This window comes from Amyelois transitella, chromosome 14 (genome assembly GCF_032362555.1).
Source record: "Amyelois transitella isolate CPQ chromosome 14, ilAmyTran1.1, whole genome shotgun sequence".
Classification (NCBI taxonomy): Eukaryota; Metazoa; Arthropoda; class Insecta; order Lepidoptera; family Pyralidae; genus Amyelois; species Amyelois transitella.
This window is the reverse complement of record NC_083517.1, coordinates 2,017,025-2,038,633: the sequence shown is the minus strand read 5'-3', so window position 1 is coordinate 2,038,633 and position 21,609 is coordinate 2,017,025. Positions and strand designations below refer to the sequence as shown.

The 21,609-nt window shown below is 38.1% G+C and overlaps 1 protein-coding gene across 1 annotated transcript in view; it reads left to right on the top strand.

Moving 5' to 3' along the window:
- The window catches only part of LOC106130907 (serine/threonine-protein phosphatase 6 regulatory ankyrin repeat subunit B), a 37,714-nt gene extending 16,105 nt beyond the window's left edge, over positions 1-21,609 (top strand). The window contains exons 2-19 of the mRNA XM_060947637.1: positions 456-557; positions 5,001-5,102; positions 6,437-6,553; positions 7,881-7,973; positions 9,518-9,731; positions 10,560-10,756; positions 12,175-12,273; positions 12,716-12,860; positions 13,335-13,492; positions 13,686-14,913; positions 15,171-15,370; positions 15,474-16,010; positions 16,118-16,324; positions 16,409-17,102; positions 18,390-18,607; positions 19,342-19,470; positions 19,812-19,947; positions 20,184-21,609. Of these exons, the coding sequence (XP_060803620.1) occupies positions 456-557; positions 5,001-5,102; positions 6,437-6,553; positions 7,881-7,973; positions 9,518-9,731; positions 10,560-10,756; positions 12,175-12,273; positions 12,716-12,860; positions 13,335-13,492; positions 13,686-14,913; positions 15,171-15,370; positions 15,474-16,010; positions 16,118-16,324; positions 16,409-17,102; positions 18,390-18,607; positions 19,342-19,470; positions 19,812-19,947; positions 20,184-20,410 (4,803 nt within the window). The 3' untranslated portion in view covers positions 20,411-21,609. The remainder of the gene's footprint in view (positions 1-455; positions 558-5,000; positions 5,103-6,436; positions 6,554-7,880; positions 7,974-9,517; positions 9,732-10,559; positions 10,757-12,174; positions 12,274-12,715; positions 12,861-13,334; positions 13,493-13,685; positions 14,914-15,170; positions 15,371-15,473; positions 16,011-16,117; positions 16,325-16,408; positions 17,103-18,389; positions 18,608-19,341; positions 19,471-19,811; positions 19,948-20,183) is intronic.

The following is a 21,609-nucleotide window of genomic DNA, read 5'->3' as shown; positions in this document are numbered from 1 at the left end:
GATACGAGGGGAAAGATCGATTGAAAAGAACATTAAAGAGCAGAGAAAGAATATAACCTTTATTGGGTAGACAGAGCCAACAGTCTTGAAAATACTCAAAGGCATCGTTCAGCTGTATGGTTTATTAATGGAATTAAGATTCAAACAAGAAATGAATGTATGAATAACTCTTTACTGCATAACACATAACAATGTTGTGGATATATCAATATTGTGAATAGCTAATAAACATGGGATTCTTCTTTTAGGCGATGGGCTGGCAACCTGTCACTATTTAAATCTCAATTCTATCATTAAGCCAAACAGCTGAACGTGGCCTATTAGTCTTTTCTAGACTGTTGGCTCTGTCTACCCCGCAAGAGACGTGCTTATTTGTATGTATGTATGTAGATTTAAAAGAATATGTTCTTGTTTGCTTCCTTTGTTGTTTATGTAACATGTTTCATCTGTTTCAGACGACGGGGATGACACCGCTGATGTACGCGGTGAAGGATAACCGCACCTCCTTCGTGGAGAGACTCATCGAGCTCGGGTCCGATGTCGGAGCGAGGAACAACGTGAGTATTCTCATTTTTAAAAAGTTTAGTATATCCTTCAACAGAAGTACCTAAAGTTTTGGTGAAAAGTCACGTCAAAGGTACTCTAATCCGATGAATTCGCATGAAAATATTGATGAATGGCAATGAAGATAAATAAGAAGCAGGGATTATGGGATCTGGATAGATAGAGTGATGTATATACATATATTAGCAAAGAGATAAGCTAAATCTTTAGAAATAACATAGGCTGTTTTTCTTGAAGTGAGTCTTATAAAAAATATAAGTTATAATCTTCGAATAAGTAACAATTAACAGTATTTATAAATTCTAACGAAAAAAAAATTATTGATTAAAACCAAAATATTTTTATCATGGACCAGTAGGCCAATTCTGCTATTTGTTAACCGAAACAGTTCGGATGCGTTTCAGCTTGGTTACAGTTGCGTTTATATTGTCAAACGGTATTCCAGTAACTTTACGTTGATAGCTGAAACGCAAATGAAACGGAAGCGGTTGGTTATTTGCTGCCGATGCAAAACCGTAACTTTGGACAATTCAACCAATGCAGAACTGTTGCGTTTCGGCCGGACCAACTGTCAAAAACTTATCAGAATACGAAATAATAGCCGAACGGCAAACGGAAGGTTATGTGTCCTTTAGGAGAATACGACAAACGAACCGTTTCGGCTGCGTAACCAATGCGTTACGGCTTCGTTTTGACAAATTGTTAGTAGAATACCAAAAGTTGTCATCAATGCGTTTCAGATCCGTTTCGGATTAAAATAAAATAGCAGAATTGACATGCAGTTCTATTAAATACTTAAAAGCTTATATCATTCGTCGTAGCATCACTCGTAGCAAAGTGCTACGAAGTGACTACACCGTAGACCCGCGGCTACGAGCCGTGCTACCTGAAGCGATAAAGTTAACCTTGAGGCGAGGCAGCCTTTGCCACAATATAATATGTATTTTGATCTTATAGTGGGACCTTGGATATATTTAACCTTCTTATTGAATTTAAAATAAATAACGCTCAGAGGTAGGAGCTGTTATTATTGAAAGAATTTTATAATGAATTCGTCCGCGTGGAATCATTCCCGCGGGGACTCCGGGATAAAGTGTAGCCTATATGTTATTCTAGGTCTTTAGCTACCTACATACCAAATTTCATTGTAATCGGTTCAGTAGTTTTTGCGTGAAAGAGTAACAAACATCCATGCTGACATCGTGACATACTCACAAACTTTCGCATTTATAATATTAGTAGGATGTGTTGGGTTCACTGTTCCATAGTCTTTTTTTAAAAGTTAAATAATATATTATACATTACAAAAATATTATACACATACATATTAATTGAAAAAAAAATATATATAATCACACCTTTTTCCCGGAGAGGCAGACAGAGAATTCATCATTCTATTTGCCATGATCCCTGTATGATTGATTTACATAATCCATATTTATCCATGATTTAGCCTTACAACGATTTATTTACCTATATTCAAACCATTTTACATTGCAAAGTTGTAACATTTTGGAATCCAATAAAACAAATATCAATATGCTCATGAACTAGGCCCAGCAATTTAAGCTATTTTCACGTATTTGTGAAACATTAATAATCGTTAGCGGTAGAATAATTACCACTACATACACTCTATATGGTTGGGCTACTCGAAAGAAAGTAGAACAAAAGAGTAATTTCCCATAAGGCGGGCCGGAGCTGGCCATGTAAGGATGGTAAACCTGTAAAAGCTAAGAGATAAAAAGTCAGCTATTCCACGTTAACACACGTTATCTCCTTACGTTTTATCTCGTTACATACATACATATGGTCACGTCTATATCCTTTGCGGGGTAGATAGAGCCAATAGTCTTGAAAAGACTGAATGGCTACGTTCAGCTATTTGGCTTAATGATAGAATGGAGATTCAAATAGTGACAGGTTGCTATCCCATCGCCTAAACAAGAGTTCCAAGTTTGTAAGCCTACCGTTAGCCTTAAGTTTTAAGCTATAGAATGTCGATCATGGAGTAAGATTTTTAAAAATTCAAAGCACGGGATTACTTAATTTCTAGTATCAACTCATGTCTTTTTCTCTCTCTCTCACCATCGCGTGCTGTCAGTCGTACTTTGGGCCCCGACATCGGTATTCCGACATTTTTCTCTCCACTTTTGCTTACATCTTTGACGATGTAAAGCTGGGATTTTTTCGGTCGGCTGTGGCCCTCTTCAGCAATTATCTTCGCCATCTGCTGCGGCAGGGAAGTCGTTGGGGTGGTCTGTCCTGTCCTTGGGTCAACGGACGCCGCGGTACTCGTTGTGATGATGGCCTCTCTCGGTGATGGTCAGTGTATAGCCAGTGTCTTCGGTCCGGCGGGTGGGCCTCTCTTACATTTATAATTAATGTATCAAGAATCTTATCGCTTTAGCTGTACGCAATCTTTCCCGCGGGCAGCCGCCGCAGATGTGTCGATAAGACGCGATTTATGCTCGCGCCCGCTATGGGGTCAGGCGTGTGACTAATCAACAGGAAAATACCTAATGCAACTACTTTATAATTTCTTAAATTCTAGGTTTAGTACTTATTTGTGCCGTGTGGTTACATACATACATACATACATACATATAATCACGTCTATATCCCTTGCGGGGTAGACAGAGCCAACAGTCCTGAGCGGACTGATAGGCCACGTTCAGCTATTTGGCTTTAAGATAGAATTGAGATTCAAATAGTGACAGGTTGCTAGACCATCGCCTAAAAAATAATCCCATGTTTGTAAGCCTATCCCTTAGTCGCCTTTTACGACATCCATGGGAAAGAGATGGAGTGGTCCTATTCTTTTTTGTATTGGTGCCGGGAACCACACGGCCACCGTGTGGTTCCCGGTACTAATTAAAAAAATAATACGATCACTATATTTCTTTCCCATGGATGTCATGAAAAGCGACTAAGTGATAGGCCTATAAATTAGGGATTCTTCTTTTAGACGATATGTCACAATTTGAATCTCAATTCTATCATTAAGCCAAACTGCTGAACGTGGCCTTTCACTCTTTTCAAGACTCTTGGTTTTTTATAACAAGAAAATTTGCCATATTTTTCTTGTATAGTGTAAAATTACTTTCCTAAAGTATCTAGAGATTATGGCGAATTGACAAACGAGTAAAAAAAGTTTGCTTAGAAGAAGAAAAAACTATTCTCTTTTACACAACTTCTATGAAAAAATGTCTTAGATTTTTCATGACTATGATCTTGACTCACTAACTCACTCATTCGTTTGAGTCACAAGAGGCGAGAACCGTGAAAGTTGTAACCGTACCGCCTTCGAAGGTGACCACTTGACCGCCCTCTTGTCACGCGACCCACGAATTACCTACTCCTATTTAGTACAATAAACGCATATAATGAGACTGACTAAATTCAGCGATGATTCACTGAAATAAAAAGTTTAATAGCGTGATGTCATTATCATCATCCCACTCATGTATTAACTTATAATAAACACGTTTGCTAAAGCTACTAGGTCCAGAGAGTTATGGTGATGGTAAAAGCTAGTCTCAAAGCACGGAAACACGTCGAGGGTCTGTAAGATTATAATTATACTAGCTGTGCCCGCGACTTCGTCCGCGTGGAATAGTTTGGTCATCATTGAAGCCCTCAAGGATGAATAATTTACCCCGTTTTTTTTCACATTTTCCATAATTTCCTCGCTCCTTATAGTTACAGCGTAATGTTATATAGCCTAAAGCCTTCCTCGATAAATAGTCTATTCAAGACAAAAATAATTTTTCAATCCGAACCAGTAGTTCCTGAGATAAGCGCGTTCAAACAAACAAACAAACTGTTCAGCTTTATATTATTACTAAAGATTACTAGAAGAGTTACAGAACAGTTACACAACATTAAATACGTCTTCTCCACTCTGTGGTCCGGCGCTTAATCGCCTTGTAGAAAAACAGGCTGAACAACACACGCGATGTTTTCGCAGGTACATGGATTCTCATGCAGGGAAAGCGATATGTTAATTGCGATTGATTAGTATACTGCGTTTTACTCGGTGTTAAAATTAATCGGGATTTTGCAAAAGGTTTAAAACATAGCGTAAAGCTTCTGCTTGCCCAAATCTTCGATTATGTGGAAACCAAAAGTTTTAACTAATAAGCTACTGGCTGCTGCATCTTTTACTTTGAGGAGCTTTTGCCATACTGTTGCATTTTCTTGTAACTAATTTATTCCTTAATTGTGTCCATATACAGACAGAAAAAGATGCAGTGGTTTTGACGTTATGATTCTGATTATATCAGGTAATCAATACACCTTCATTTAACTGTTGCGATACTGCGTGACTGATTTACTTGGAACATACAACCTTTATATTGAGCCTAGGAACTAAAAAGTGTAGGGTTTTGTTAGTATGTATGTTCCAGATGTTTAATACAACTGTTTGTTTCCAGGACAACTACAATGTTCTGCACATATCGGCCATGTATGCTCGGGAGGACATTGTCAAGTTGCTGTTGTCCAAGAGAGGCGTCGATCCCTTCGCTACGGGTGGGGTGAGTTACAAAAGTTTTATAAAACCACAACGCATACTCGACGAAATGCAAGAGACATCTACGCTGGTACGGTCATGTTTTGTCTGCAGACTTCTTTAATGGGAAACAAATGTCTTCTTTCTGTTGAGGAGCCCGGATTCCGCCTTTTGAACATTGGGTCCTGAATCCTGAATTGGGTAAATCTTAGGAACAAATCTATCTCTGTGTTCCCGGTTGCCCCCTCCAAGCCGGATCTGGAGTCCGCCAAATCTTGGGAACAAATGTATGGATTAAAGAATTCCTGGCTTCATATCGGAAAAGATGAATTGCAAGCCGATTTACTTAACCACGTCGAAAGAGTGTAGTGGAAAGTGGAATCCGGACCGCGAGGCATAGCAGTGGAGGGTGCAATGGGGAATACTCAAATATGAAAGGCAGCTCTTAGTAACCATCACAAAAGTAAAATGACAGTTCCTTCACTCGTTCAAAATCAAACGTAATAATGATTACTACTAAGTATAATATGGTAGATACTCAAGAACTCAGTGAACTAGTAAATGTGGAATGATTACTTCCTTCTACTTCTTCTGTCTCGAACATGCGTCAGTACTCAAACAGAGATGAAAGATATCAACTTTTTTGTTTTCTATCGTTTCAGTGGCTATTAAAATCAAATAAGGCAACTTCCACCACTAGTTAGTTCTGCAGCTAAGTCATCTCTCGTATGTTCAATAAGTAAGGACAGTTAGGTTATAAAACTTGTACCATTATTTAATAAAAATAGCATCCAGTGCAAAGTTTCTATTTCAGGTAATATTCAGAGATTGTGATTGAAACTAGCACGCACAATGTTCATTCTTCCTTCCATTATAAGATAATTTGTTGCGTGTTTTTGAGGAAGGGAGCTTTTACCTGAGACATGCATAGGTATATTTTCTACCATGATAACTCACTTTGCTGTTTAAATTATCTAGAAAGATCTTAAATTTTTACTTCTACTGTTTTGTATCTAGTGTCTAGTTAAAAGCCACAGCCTAATATCCCTTGTATATAGGTATATGAGAATGATTCATTTTCTCCAGCTACCATAGACAACGGTTATTTACCCTTTACACGGTAGACCAAGTCAATAGTCCCAAAAAGTCGACATTAAGCAGACATGGCTTGAGGATTGTATTGAGATTAAGATAGTGACGCTAGCCCTTCACGAGAAATAACAATACTCATTTAATTTAATTAAGATCAGTCACTGCAAAATAGTATTCTATTTATTGAAAAGACTACTATTGTGCAGTCACAGTCTGCAGCTTGATTCGAATAATCACATTCTAGATCATCTTGATTTATTCCCACAGAGTCGCCAGCAGACGGCCGTACACCTGGTCGCTAGCAGACAGACCGGCACAGCCACCAGCATCCTGCGGGCGCTCCTCACTGCAGCGGGCAAGGACATCCGCCTGAGGATAGATGGGGTAACCTTCTTATAATCATCAGGCAACTAATAAGCGTTTCAAGTTATTCTATTTATCGAGGAGGTAAACGATGCCACGCAATGCTAGAGGCCGGACATTCAGAATTGTACATTTATGTTGAAGAAGAAGAACGAGAATACCATAATGCTGTTATAAATATGTATTTCTAATAACAATTTCTAATAAATTTCATGAGTAGCTAGCAATCAGAATGCTATGCTTTAAGCATTCACATCGGCTTGTCAAATCTGGCAACCCAAATGTAAAACCGAATTTAAATTGTAAAACAGAGAATTGCGCATAGTTTCAGATTTCGCGTGAATTCATCAAATTCAGGCTTTAAATTGAAATGAATAGAGTTCCGATTTGTAACGGTAAGTAGTCGGGGATAGAGGGATGCATCGTGGTCACGGCGGCATCGCGTGCAGGCTCGCCTGGCACCGCCACCCGCCGTCGGAACTACCCCCGAAACACTCCAACGCTGTAAACAAAAGCCTATCAAGCCATGCGACTAATAGAAGTTAATAAAACTTCACGACTCAAGACGTGACGTAGCACGCATATTACCAACTAGCTAATATTAATTGTCGAATCGCCTCCGCTAATCAGCCAGCTCGCCATTTTGGCCATTCCTATAGTTGGGGGTGGAGACCCCGCGAATAGAAACTAGCTAATTATCCGACGAGCTTTACTCGCGAAGTAAACGTCATAACGCGAATTTACAATGCAAATCACTTGCGGTATATTATTTATAACGTCAGCGGCGAAATTCAAAATTAGTAATTTTAATACACAAAGTCTCAGTCGGTCCTTCGTCACTAGAGCTAGGCGCTCGCGCTATGTCACTCCAGGACGATTTTGTTTAGTTACTCCAATGGAGGAGCATGTACGTATTGTCTCATCGTGAGCTAAAGTTTTCAATATGGTCGCATTGGAATTCAGCGTGAAGCACGACAGTCCATCGATTTAACATTTTGGCGAATGACTGCGAAGATTGCAGTGCAAAAGTATTATCTGTGGTGTCACAGTTAGGAGGGTTTCGTGCAGTGGCATGCCGCAGCCGGCGCGGGGTGTTTGTTAGACTCCGCATGGAGTCCGTGCCAGGCGGACCTGATACGTGAGTAGGCCTTCGACCTCCGCCATGTCCGACAACGGACGGGATGCTCCTCGGAGCGCCAATGTGAGTTTCGGCTCTGGTATCCGCACCCCGCCTTCGACTCTGCAGCCTAAAGATTTGCAGAAACTGGAACTGAGTTTCATAGAGTTGAATAAAGAGCGAGCGAAACAGAAGGAGTGGAAAAAGTTAATTCGCGACCTGGTGTTGCAGAGGGGGAAGATCCCGCTGCTGCTGGCGGTGGAGGCCGGCAACCAGAGCATGGTTCGCGAGCTGCTCAGCGCTCAAACCGCAGAACAACTCAAGGTATTTCTTTTAAACATACTTATTTATATTTTCACCTGCCTTTAATTCATCTAATGTTGTACTATTTGTACTGTAAACTTAGTATAGTTCGTTATTATTTTTGTTTATTTGTGACTATTTGCTTTGATTAATAATTACGTTCTGTATAGTATACATAAGAATCACATAAACTATATGGACTCATCAAATAGCATTGACACCTACCGTATTGCATTATTGCCGCTAGTAAATTTTAAGGGGTTTTTTATAGAAAGAATAGACGCAAACGTATATAAGTACACGTAAATATATTCGAAAAGAAAGGATATCCTAAGATAGGGACATATATGAGGCACGCATGATTAAATATATATATATATTTTTTTTTTATTTATTTATTGTGACAAAAACGGTTTACACCTATTACAATTATCACACTTTACAATTTGAAACACAGGTATATCATATTAAGTTAACCATATTACGTTACGTTTATTATTGTTGCATTGTTCAACTGTTAGGTGAAAGTTGCAAAGCAAAGTAATGCATTTATACACTTTACAGATCCTAGTATTCATGTATTATGTATGCTTTATAATTTAGATTAAATCACATCTATATTAGCACACAGATGCTACCGTTTGTAGCCGCAGCGAAGTAACGAGATGGCGTTTTGGCACGCGCGTACTTTATGTAAGTATTGTGTATGGTTTGATGCACATCTTCACGGAATAATCTGAAACCGTTAATACAAAATGTAACGATCATCAAATATCATTTTATTTCCTTTTATCCTTTAATTAGATTTCAGTTGAAAGGGTAAGCATTTATTGTAAGAATTAGTTACATTTAATTAGATGTGTGAAGTGTTGTAGATTATTATAAGTATAGTTGTTTCCGAAAGTGTGGTTTTAAATAATAAATTTAAAGGAAAATATTTTTGCACTATGTGTTAACGAGCATCGAAATTTTCATACGAATAATAATAATTCGACACCTAAACTTAATTGAATTCGCACGGAGTTTATAGAATTGCATCTGTATTTTGATTTATCGGGAAGTATTAATCAACCAAATTTTTACTTGCTTCGTTTTTCCTCCTGAAAATTCATAAGTTCTAATTATTACCAGGCCAAGGATACCAGTATAAGGATTAATAAAAAAAAATATGCTTCCACAAAGTTGAAGAGCGTTCCAATGAAAAATAAATTTAGTTTGACATATAAATCATTTCGCTCCGCGATGCGTTACTAAAATTCAACTGGTAACTGACATCACATACATACATACATATAATCACGTCTGTATCCCTTGCGGGGTAGACAGAGCCAACAGTCTTGAGCGGACTGATAGGCCACGTTCAGCTATTTGGCTTTTGGATAGAATTAAGATTCGAATAGAATAAGAATCTCAAGTTTGTAAGCCTATCCCTTAGTCGCCTTTTTACGACATCCATGGGAAAGAGATGGAGTGGTCCTATTCTTTTCTTTATTGGTGCCGGGAACCACACGGCACTAACTGACATCACACACTATTAATAACTTATAATGATTGAAACCTAACAGGCCTCCACACCAGCCGGCGACACAGCCCTCCACCTCGCCGCTCGGAGACGAGACGTGGACATGGCCCGTATTCTCGTCGACTACGGCGCTGCCGTGGACGCGGTCAACGGCGCCGGCCAGACCGCGCTACACATCGCCGCCGCCGAGGGAGACGAGCCCCTCGTCAAGTACTTCTACGGCGTCAGGGCTAATGCTGCTATTGCTGATAACGAAGGTAATATGAAGGCATCTATTTATACGCATCTTTGTGAACAAGACCAAGTAATTATATCGATATTAACGAAATGGTTTTAATTTTCATAGATTACATACATACATACATATAATCACGTTTATATCCCTTGCGGGGTAGACAGAGCCAACAGTCTTGTAAAGACTGATAGGCCACGTTCAGCTATTTGGCTTTAAGATAGAATTGAGATTCAAATAGTGACAGGTTGCTAGCCCATCGCCAAAGAAGAATCCCAAGATTATAAGCCTTCCCCTTAGTCGCCTTTTAAGACTCTCATGGGAGAGAAATGGAGTGGTCCTTTTTTCTATTGGTGCCGGGAACCACACGGCACCAGGGTTTCATAGATTAGGCAGCGCTTTATTCACATGTTTTAATAGTTCCGGTGAGACAGCATTATACGGGAGAGAAGACGAACCATTTAAGTAATCTTAGCGCACCAGAGCTAATGGTGTTATTGCTGATAATGTAAATAAAGATGAATGGATGGAAGAAAAACCTCTCGTCTAGTCTTCTTCGACGTCAGGGTTATCCCTGTTACTATCGCTGACAAGGAAGGTAGAAATGTTTTAGTGGCTGGCAATACAAAAACTTCCTAGGATAGAAAGCTGATATTTTGGTCAAACAACATTTCCACCGTGGTTGAGGTAGCAGGGATGATTATAACTTTTAGCCGAATACGAGTATGCCAATAAAAACAATAAACATCGAGAAACATGGATCGTATTCTCGTTGCCTTTTAAATAATTTCTATAGATTTTTTATAGCTATTTAACCCCTGCTCTACAACGTATTTCTCTCCTGTATTTCCAGACCGAACTCCCATGCACTTGGCCGCAGAGAACGGTCATGCAGCCATCATCGAACTGTTAGCAGACAAGTTCAAAGCCTCGATATTCGAGCGTACTAAAGATGGCAGCACATTGATGCACATAGCCTCCCTGAACGGCCATGCCGACTGCGCCATGATGTTGTTCAAGAAGGGGGTGTATCTTCATATGCCTAACAAGGTAAGTTTATCAAGAACATCAATTTTTTCGACGCAAACTCTGTGCAGAAATGCGGACCTTTTCAACATCACGATACGACTCACCATGGAAATGAAATTGGTAACAAAATTATGAGCAAGCCATTACCTAAATTTCTGAGAATTTAGGGGCGGCACAAAATTGTGATTCATAAATTAAGGAAGTAAGACAATGGGTCCTTGCTCATTACTTTTGTTAATTGATGAAAACTAGTTTGGTCTTGCATTACCTCTTCAAGCATTTACCAAATTTTACCTATTATAAATACACTAGAGGCCGCCCGCGACTTCGTCCGCATGGAAACCCTATCAATCCCGCGGGAACTCTGGGATAAAAAGTAGCCTATGTGTTATTCTGGGTCTTCAGCTACCTACATACCAAATTTCATGGTAATCGGTTCAGTAGTTTTTGCGTGAAAGAGTAACAAACATCCATACATCCATACAAACTTTCGCCTTTATAATAGTAGTAGGAAGTAGGATTTTCATCATTTTATTAAGAATTAATTAATTGATTTAAGTGACTTGTGTATAATTTTATAATAATTTGCATGCTATAATTCATGGCTGACCAGGAGGAAATATGTTTTGTTTTTACACCTTTTGTAAACCCTTGTATTCTATTCTACCTTAGTATTTCTGAAAGAGTGGATTCAAACGAAAATATTCTTTTAAATAGTTTTTCCATATTAAGGAGCTTAAATCCGTGATTAGGCCAAGGTCACAATGGCAGATTTAGTTTTACCCGTGCATTTGTTTAATGGAGTCCGCTGGCCGGCGCGGCCTTGTAACAACGGAAATGAAACTTTTATGTACCTACTGAAGCCTTATAAATGAGGCGAGAATTCCATATGTTGTTTTAATACGTTAGAACGATAGGTATGTTAAGTTAATGTTATATGCGACTCTTTACCGTGGTTTTTCTCGTTTCTGGTAATAAATTAAACAGACGATCACATTCTTTGATCTAGCCAGCCCCTTACCACATATTGAGCTAAAGCACCATGCACCTATCTTTACCATCGAAACAGCAATAAAATCATAATTAATATACATACATACATATGGTCACGTCTATATCCCTTGCGGGGTAGACAGAGCCAAAAGTCTTGAAAAGACTGAATGGCCACGTTCAGCTAGTAGACAGAGCCACAAGTCTTGTTAAGACTGATAGGCCACGTTCAGCTATTTGGCTTTAAGATAGAATTGAGATTCAAATAGTGACAGGTTGCTAGCCCATAGCCTTAAAAGAAGAATCCCAAGTTTATAAGCCTACCCCTTAGTCGCCTTTTACGAAATCCATGGGAAAGAGATGGAGTGGTCCTATTCTTTTTTGTATTGGTGCCGGGAACCACACGGCACATAATATAATTATTAATCTAATCAAAAAAATGTCTGCAGGATGGAGCCCGCAGCATCCACACCGCCGCGCGATACGGCCACGTGGGCATCATCAACACACTGCTACAGAAAGGAGAGAGTGTGGACGTCACCACTAATGTAAGTTTCTTCTTCTTTATGAGCATTTGACCCTTCACTTACGTAAGCCTCTACAATTCAAACATCATCTACTTAACAATTCAAATAAATTGAATTAAAATACAATGAAGAGAGTTATAAATGTGGATGAAGCGAAGGAAGTATGCAGAGATCGTGGCAAGTGGAAAGAGGTAGTCTCTGCCTACCCCTCCGGGAAAGAGGCGTGATTTTATGTATGTATATATGTAAAAAACAATGATCAAAATCTGGTCCTGCTGAACGGAGATATTTTCTTTAACTTTTTATACTTTTGCTTAGAAAAATATGTCTCGAAGAGAGACACTTGATAGAGTAGACAAATTAATACCGATGCCTACCTATCTTACTTCGTTATTCAATGCAGTGTCTAATTTATCTGTCTGATATCTTGACCACTAAAAGACGGCAATTCTTGTCCGACCAGGATAACTACACAGCTCTCCACATAGCGGTGGAGTCATGCAAGCCGGCGGTGGTGGAGACGCTGCTGGGTTACGGAGCTGACGTCCACATACGAGGGGGCAAGCAGAGGGAGACGCCTCTGCACATCGCAGCCAGGATTCCTGATGGTATGACCTGAAGATACGCAATATGAACCCTTTGTAAAACTGTTAGGATTTTATTTACAAAATCGATAGATAACCATGACAGAATTCGGTTTGAGAAAGTAGTTTTACCTTCATTTTTAAAAAGGCGGTTTTTTTTTGTGTTTGTGTAGGTAATCAAGGTGTAATCAAATGGTTAACAGTATTGTTGTTCATATATAGTTTTGTTTAATTGTAAAGGATCCATCAAAAAGATTAAACTTTTCTAGACTCTCTTATGAGCTGAATAGTATACATATATTTCATGAAATTAATCTTGTAATTTTATGAAATTTTCTTATGTAGGTATCTAGAATATCTGGCGATATTTCTTGTTAATAAAGCATTGCAGTTGATAAATTTTAATGGTTTTCATAATACTTTAATGTAGACATCAAGTTTGTCCCACATCTTGGACAAGCCTTTATGATTATCTGTATGGTCATATCTCTATTTCAGGTGACAAATGTGCTCTAATGTTGTTGAAGTCAGGTGCTGGACCAAACAAAGCAACTGAGGATGGTATGACTCCCGTCCACGTGGCCGCTAAGTTCGGGAATCTCGCCACTCTCACGCTGCTTTTAGACGATGGAGGGGATCCATTGAGGAAAACAAAGGTAAAATTACCATATACATACATAAACTCACGCTTTTTTCCCGGAGGGGTAGGCAGGGACTACATCTTACCATATTTGCCGATATTTTCGTTTTTATCAAACTACTTAAGTTGTATTTTGCCTAAGACTTATCTACGGTTATGACAAGACAACATAAATTAAAATTTACTACAACATTTTATTTTACTTTCAGACTGGAGAAACGCCACTTCACTTAGCATGTCGCGGTTGCAAACCTGACGTCGTGAGGCATTTAATTGAGTTTGTCAAAGATCACAAAGGAGAAAGTGTTTCAACTTCATACATTGATGCGGTTGATGAGGATGGTGCCAGCGCTTTACATTATGCGTGTAAAATCACATCAGAAGAAGTCAAAATAGCATCAGCTGATAAACAAGTTGTCAAATGCTTAATAGAAAACGGAGCAGATGTGACGTTAATTACGAAACATAACCACGAAACGGCATTCCACTTTTGTGCTATAGCGGGTAATAATGACGTGATGACTGAAATGATAACGCATATGTCTTCCGCTGATGTAGGGAGAGCGCTTAATAAACAAAACTCCATTGGTTGGACGCCACTTCTTATTGCTTGTCACAGAGGACACATGGAACTTGTAAACACACTACTTACAAATCATGCTAGGGTAGACGTGTTTGATGTAGAAGGAAGATCAGCGTTACACTTGGCTGCCGAGCACGGATACCTGCAGGTTTGCGATGCATTACTGACAAATAAAGCTTTCATCAATTCCAAAGCGAGAAACGGCAGAACTGCTCTACATTTAGCTGCTATGAATGGATACACGCATTTGGTTAAATTTTTAATAAGAGATCATAACGCAATGATAGATGTTCTTACTTTGAAAAAACAAACTCCATTGCACTTATCAGCAGCCAGTGGACAAATCGAAGTTTGCAAACTATTACTCGAACTAGGTGCTAATATTGACGCCACAGATGAATTAGGTCAAAAACCTATACATGCGGCCGCGCAAAATAATTATTCTGAAGTCGTCCAGTTATTTCTACAGCAGCATCCTAATTTGGTTATGGCTACGACTAGAGATGGAAACACTTGTGCACATATAGCTGCCATGCAGGGTTCCGTGAAAGTGATAGAGGAATTGATGAAATTCGACAGAACTGGTGTCATATCCGCTCGGAACAAATTGAATGATTCTACTCCTTTACAACTGGCAGCAGAAGGCGGTCATGCAGATGTAGTTAGAGTGCTAGTGAGAGCAGGCGCATCCTGTACCGATGAGAACAAAGCCGGACTCACGGCTGTTCATCTTGCGGCAGAACACGGACATACGAATGTATTGGATGTGATGCGATCTACAAATACACTTCGCATTTCTAGCAAAAAGTTAGGTCTTACTCCTTTGCACATAGCTGCTTATTATGGACAAGCAGGTTAGCATATTTTTTTTAACTGTAAACTTTCAATCAAAACACAATTGGGTTATTTCAACCTTACCTAGTCATAGTAAGATTATGTATATCTGTATGTCATAGTAAGATATGATATCCTTGATGTTTTAAATAAAATTATTGAACAAAAATTAAAATTATCAGAGTTATATAAACTATCTCTTTCAACAGTGAAATTGAAGGTTGTATAACTATATATAATTATGTTTTACTAATACCAATTGTATTATCTGTTATAGAAACAGTACGTGAGCTGTTATCCCACGTGCCTGGAACAGTAAAATCTGAAGCTCCAACAGGCGTGTCTCTTGTGCCCGTAGTTGGCTCAGAATCTGGTTTAACACCCTTACATTTGGCGGCATACAACGGCAATGAAAATGTCGTACGCTTGTTACTTAATTCTTCTGGGGTACAGGTTGATGCAGCTACCAATGAAAATGTAAGTTTCATGTTATAAAAACTTGTATAAGTTGTACATTTCTTAAAAAAAATACGAAAAAGATATAATATCACTAAAATAACTCACCACAATTATATTTCAGGGTTTCAATCCACTACACCTGGCCTGCTTTGGTGGACACATGTCTATAGTTGGTTTATTATTGAGTAGATCTGCAGAACTATTACAAAGTACAGATAGGCACGGAAAAACTGGTCTCCATATCGCATCTACGCATGGTCACTACCAAATGGTGGAAGTTTTACTTGGACAAGGGGCAGAAATAAACGCAACCGATAAGAATGGATGGACCCCGTTACATTGCGCGTCTAAAGCCGGGTATTTAAATGTTGTAAAACTATTGTGCGAATCTGGAGCATCACCAAAAAGTGAAACTAATTTGAATTGTGCACCTATTTGGTTCGCTGCTTCAGAAAATCATAACGACGTTCTTGAGTATTTACTGCACAAGGAACACGATACTCAGTCACTTATGGATGACAAACGATTTGTGTATAATCTAATGGTGTGCTCGAAAAACCACAATAATATTCCTATTGAGGAATTTGTTTTGGTATCTCCAGCACCCGTAGATACCGCAGCGAAACTCTCGAATATATACATCAATTTATCTACTAAGGTAAGATTAATAAATATGAATGAAGATTTTTTTTCATTTGCGTATATCCGTCCTTTATATGGATGTTGTCATTAATAATTCAACTCTTGCTTTGTGATCCTTTATAGGAAAAGGAGCGTGCCAAAGATCTTATAGCAGCGGGTAAACAATGTGAATCCATGGCCACTGAATTGTTAGCATTAGCGGCTGGAGCCGACTCAGCTGGTCATATACTCACCGCAACTGATAATAGGAATGTTGAATTCTTAGACGTTTTAATTGAAAATGAACAGAAAGAAGTTATAGCCCATACTGTCGTCCAGAGATATCTTCAGGTAAAAACTAGGTAACTTCAGTTGTTACTGTAACGACGCTAATTGTTGTTTGATCTAATTTTCATTCTTTGTGGTTTGTTGCAGGAACTCTGGAGAGGGAGTCTCAAATGGTCGGGCATCAAAATCATGTTCCTCTTTGTCGCATTCATAATTTGTCCACCAGTTTGGTTGGTGTTTTCTCTTCCATTAGGCCATAAATATAATAAGGTTCCAATAATTAAGTTCATGTCTTATCTAACGTCTCATATTTACCTCATGATACTGTTAGCTCTAGTAGCCATAATGCCTATTTATAATTCAATATTTAGAGATACGTTAGTACCGAGGTGGTATGAATGGGTATTACTCATTTGGTTGAGTGGTCTTTTACTTTTTGAACTCACAAACCCAAGTGATAAATCAGGCCTTGGCTGGATCAAAATGGCCGTGTTGTTACTCGGAATGATAGGAGTCGCCACTCACGTCATCGGATGGATTAGCGTTATGTCCAAATACTGGCCCACTCTTATGTATTGTAGAAATCAATGTTTTGCATTATCTTTTTTACTAGCTTGTGTCCAAATATTAGACTTTCTGTCTTTCCATCATCTATTTGGGCCTTGGGCAATTATTATCGGGGATCTAATGAAAGACTTAGGTAGGTTCCTTGCAGTCTTAGCTATATTCGTATTTGGATTTTCAATGCATATTGTGGCTCTTAACCAGCCATTCAGAAATATAGAGAAACCAGCAGATATAACTCATGCAAAACAAATGAGAAGGAAACTTTTCTCCGACGGTAAGTTCTTTAACGTTCGTTTTAATTTCTTATTTTTCAAACACATCACATCTTTCTTCCTAACTTACTATGTCACTATCTCTTATCTTATATTCTAATACGATATATGTATTTATTTAACTCAATACTTATTATACTGATAGATAATAACCAAGGGACAAAACGGCAAAGTTCTGATATCTCATCAAATACCACGAACTTGGAGTGGTACAGGAGGAAGCAAGGGCCTACAGGACGTAAGTCCGACTTTGAGAGTGAAGATTTATGGAGATTTTTATAAATATCACTCATAACTACGATGATTTCATTTGATCTCGATGTGCTTGTTTTGTTTGTTTACTTTTAATTTCCAGTTAAGTTAATGATCATGCATCCGCTTGCAGGCTTGAATATTCTCCGCCGCATCGAGAATGTTATCATCGTTGGATATAATTCGTTGTATAGACTTAGAATGTGACTGCTGAAACACTATAATTGTGGAATGTGATAGGTCTCTGTACTATACAATATATACTTCTCACATACATACTAACCGTCTTTGATGAATGCTTGTTGTAAATCATCAATGGCGGTGTGATAGAGTCTATGGTTAGATTGTCTGATATGTTCACACAATGCATCTTCTGCTTCACTTTCGGTTCTCTGACGCTTATGAAAGGCATAATGTTACAGGTATGACTGACACAGAACATGCATTGCGCAACACAAACCCTAGTTTTAGTGGAATGAGTGGCAGACATCACGCATTGGTAGAGCAAGTTTCATTTGCGCATGTGGTGTCTTGAGGTGCCCACTTTATGTTTCCAAATATTTGGCTGTTTGTCGTCGATGTGACGCCACTGTCGCGCCCACGCTGTCGATGTCTCGATAGATGATGTAGTGGAGTAACGGGTACATTACAGATAAAAGCTGAATAATTTAAGCATAGAGATGATCAAAAATTTAAAAGTTCATAAACTAACTCTGTAATCTACTCTTACCCAATTGATGTCGACTAATGTTCAAAAAGAACCTGGTCCATTTGCGTGTTGTCTTCTAGCGTCGTTGTCTTCGTTCGAGGCGTTCGAGAAATTGTTCTTCGCCCTTTTCGGCCAGATCACGTTGTCTGACCTGAACTACATCTCCAACGTACGGCCCGCCTGGACACAGAACCTGTTCAAGTTCGTCTTCGGGGCATACTTGCTGATGTCGAACGTGGTGCTCGTTACGCTCCTCATTGCGATGATGTCGGATACTTATCAACGCATCCAGGTAACTACATGTGGTCACATAAACATTTGTTTGCAGTGACGATGCTTCCGCCCATGTCGTTCGAGCTGCTATTCTTCGCGGTGTTCGGTCAGACGACTACGGACCAGACGAGGATACATCGCGACGATAACTTACAACCGCAGTGGACCCAGTACTTGTTCAAGGTCGTGTTCGGGACGTACATGCTGGTGTCTGTGGTGGTTCTGATCAATCTGCTCATTGCTATGATGTCAGACACGTACCAGAGGATCCAGGTAAATTGACGAACTGGTATCGTAAAGTTTGTACGTCGCCTGCATTATAATCACCAGCAAACTATAAATATGTCATGACATAAATAAATCTATTGATGTGTGATTTTTCATTTTATAAAAAAAAAATTATAATCCGTTGGCAACTTTGTTGAGGTTGCTGACGTTTGGTTTTTTCAACATAATTTTCACGTGTGGATGTTTTTAAGTATTATTAATAGTAGTTAGTTACTTCTCCTAGATTTGAATACCATGTGTGTGTATATAAAGTAATATGCTTAATTTTTTGCACTTACTACTAAATTGTTAAATGCTAAATTAAATAATCAGTTTGGGAAAAAATATTGAATAATTGAAATATGTCGACTGTACAGCTGAATAATAAGCAAAGTGTAAATAAATACGAGGACATGTATTCAGATGATTTAATATCACTAGGCCGCTACTCTTAAGAACTACTAAAATACATAAAACATTTTGTAAATAACAAATAATACTTAGTGTGAAATAAATTACTGGAAGAATTAAGTGCGTTAAAAATTTTAATAATAATAACATACTTTTGTTACTTATAAATATCGTACGTATCGTACCAAGTACAACCTTTCTTTGTACCTAATTTTCCCAGTAAAATAACGAGAAATACCTAAACTGGAACATTTTCAAACACCGTTTGGTTTGGCATGGTCCTTATTACTATCAGAATATTCAGTACAAAGTGCATATAAATATTTCAGGCTCAATCTGATATAGAATGGAAATATGGCTTGTCCAAATTGATCAGAAACATGCATCGGACTAATACTGCGCCCGCGCCCCTTAACTTGGTCACGACTTGGCTCATGTGGATTATTGCCAAGTGCAAAGTAAGTATTGAAGTATTTTTAGTAACTTATACTGTCATCATCATAGATCCACGTAAGATCTTATCGACATACGTAATTATCCATATTCTAAACATTACCGATGTTTGGTTAAATCATCCAACATTCTCTTAATCATCTCTAGTAAAACCAAGTAGCCCAATAGTATCTCAAGTGAAAAATGTTGAAGAACCATTAAGAAGAACCACAGCAGAATTCTAGAATTGACACATTGACTTTGTCTTATATAATTCTAGTAAATACAACCGTGTTACTCGTATCAAGTATCAACTTCTAAAATAAGATAAAAATCATCAAAACCGGTTTTTTTCTCTTCCTTCCAGGACCGAATGAACAAGAAGAAGCGACCGAGCTTAGTGCACATGATAGGGCTCCAAAGAGGGGACCAGATGAGCGCGCGTTCCAAAGCTGGGGCTAAATGGCTCTCCAAAGTCAAAAGAGGCCAGGTTGTTCCTAAAGGTATATAAAGCAAATTTTCTTTGTTACTGCTTAACTTTAACATGCTTACGATAATATTAAAAGTAAACTTAAAATTGGTACATCTAGAAGTAAAGTTAATTCATCCTTAGATACCTATTTGTATTATAAAGACAAAAAATATATTAATGAACGTGTGTATCATAAACTTTTTTATCCAAAAACATATTTTAAGTGGTCTTAAATTTGTAAATAATACAATTTAAATCTTCTTATAGATTCAACTCGACTGTCCGTCGTGCACCTTAGCCCTCTGGGTTCTCAGTTGAGCTTCAACAACACGACGAGAATAGTAAACGTTGTAGACTGGGAGATAATAGCGAAGAAGTACAGGGCTCTGATGAGAGACGAACCTGAAGATCTAGTGCCCAAGGAGAACGAAGCAGAAGCTGGTGATGATACGTCAGAAGTAATACCAAACAACGTTGCTGCGGCTCCGCCGTGAACCAATGTTGACCTCTATTTGGTTCTAGCAACGTCTGACGGTCAAGTGGATCATGCCGTAAATGTGGCATTAAAATATAAAAAAAAGAAGAAATGATCGTAGACATAAGATATGGTAAAGATAAGAAGCAAAAAATATACCCAGGATTGTGAATTGTGATGTATATAAAGAAAGTGTAAGGCATCGTGTTTAATTATGGCTCGCTGCTTACAACATTTATTTGATCATCTGAATGTTCTAGGAAAATAAAAAGCGGACCCTGTTACAAAAAAATTTCAAGTAATTGAAAATTCCTTTTAATCTGACAACATAGCTGTTTACGAATCAGGAATTAATTATAGATAATTTTTCGATCTTTGTTTTGGATCTTTTCTAATTTTTTTATGGTTTTTAACGTTTTCTATTCATTATAATGCCACTTGATTGGTTTGGTTAAATCTTATATTGATTCTTTTTTTCAATACCCAAATTGTACGTTTTAATTTTAGATCAATGAAAGTCGTAGCCAAATATATGTAGCTTCGTAAAAAGAGAACTTTCTACATCAGGCGCATGTCAATACGTTTATTATATACTATCCTATAGATATGCGACCCAGGGTTAGATATATGATCGCAGTGCATTACGTGAATCTAACTTCCGAGCCTCCAGATTGCTTTAAGACTTTTTAATATCATTGTACGGATAAAATGTAAAGGCACAATTGACGGACATAATGCTTATGCATTTTATAGTCAATCTTTAAGTTAAGCAGAAAACTTAAGTGGTAATCGTGATTTGTACATAAATACACTGAAGAAACGAAAATTGTGGAACGAAAGATTCATATGAGATGAATTAAGTATCTACTTATTTTTTTGTTCTGTAAAAAGCAATAAGAAAGAATATTTTGAGACAAATAATTAAGAAGTAGGTAGAATTAAGAAGAAGGAAAATGTAGAAAAAAAAATTTATCACTTAAATTTGTAACACAGGCCTCTGGTAGGTAAGAATTTTGAAATAAGATATTTTGTAATTGAGACAGTTTGTAAGTAAGTAAACTTTGAAGTCGTCAAAAAGTAATTTTTGTAAATGAACTTATCTTTTTGTCTTTAGCGTGGAAATTATGTAAATAAATGAGATTTGAAATATCAGTCTGTAGTTGTTACACGTTTACTTTCAATGTTTTGATAAACAGAATTTTAGTTTCAGATTCATAG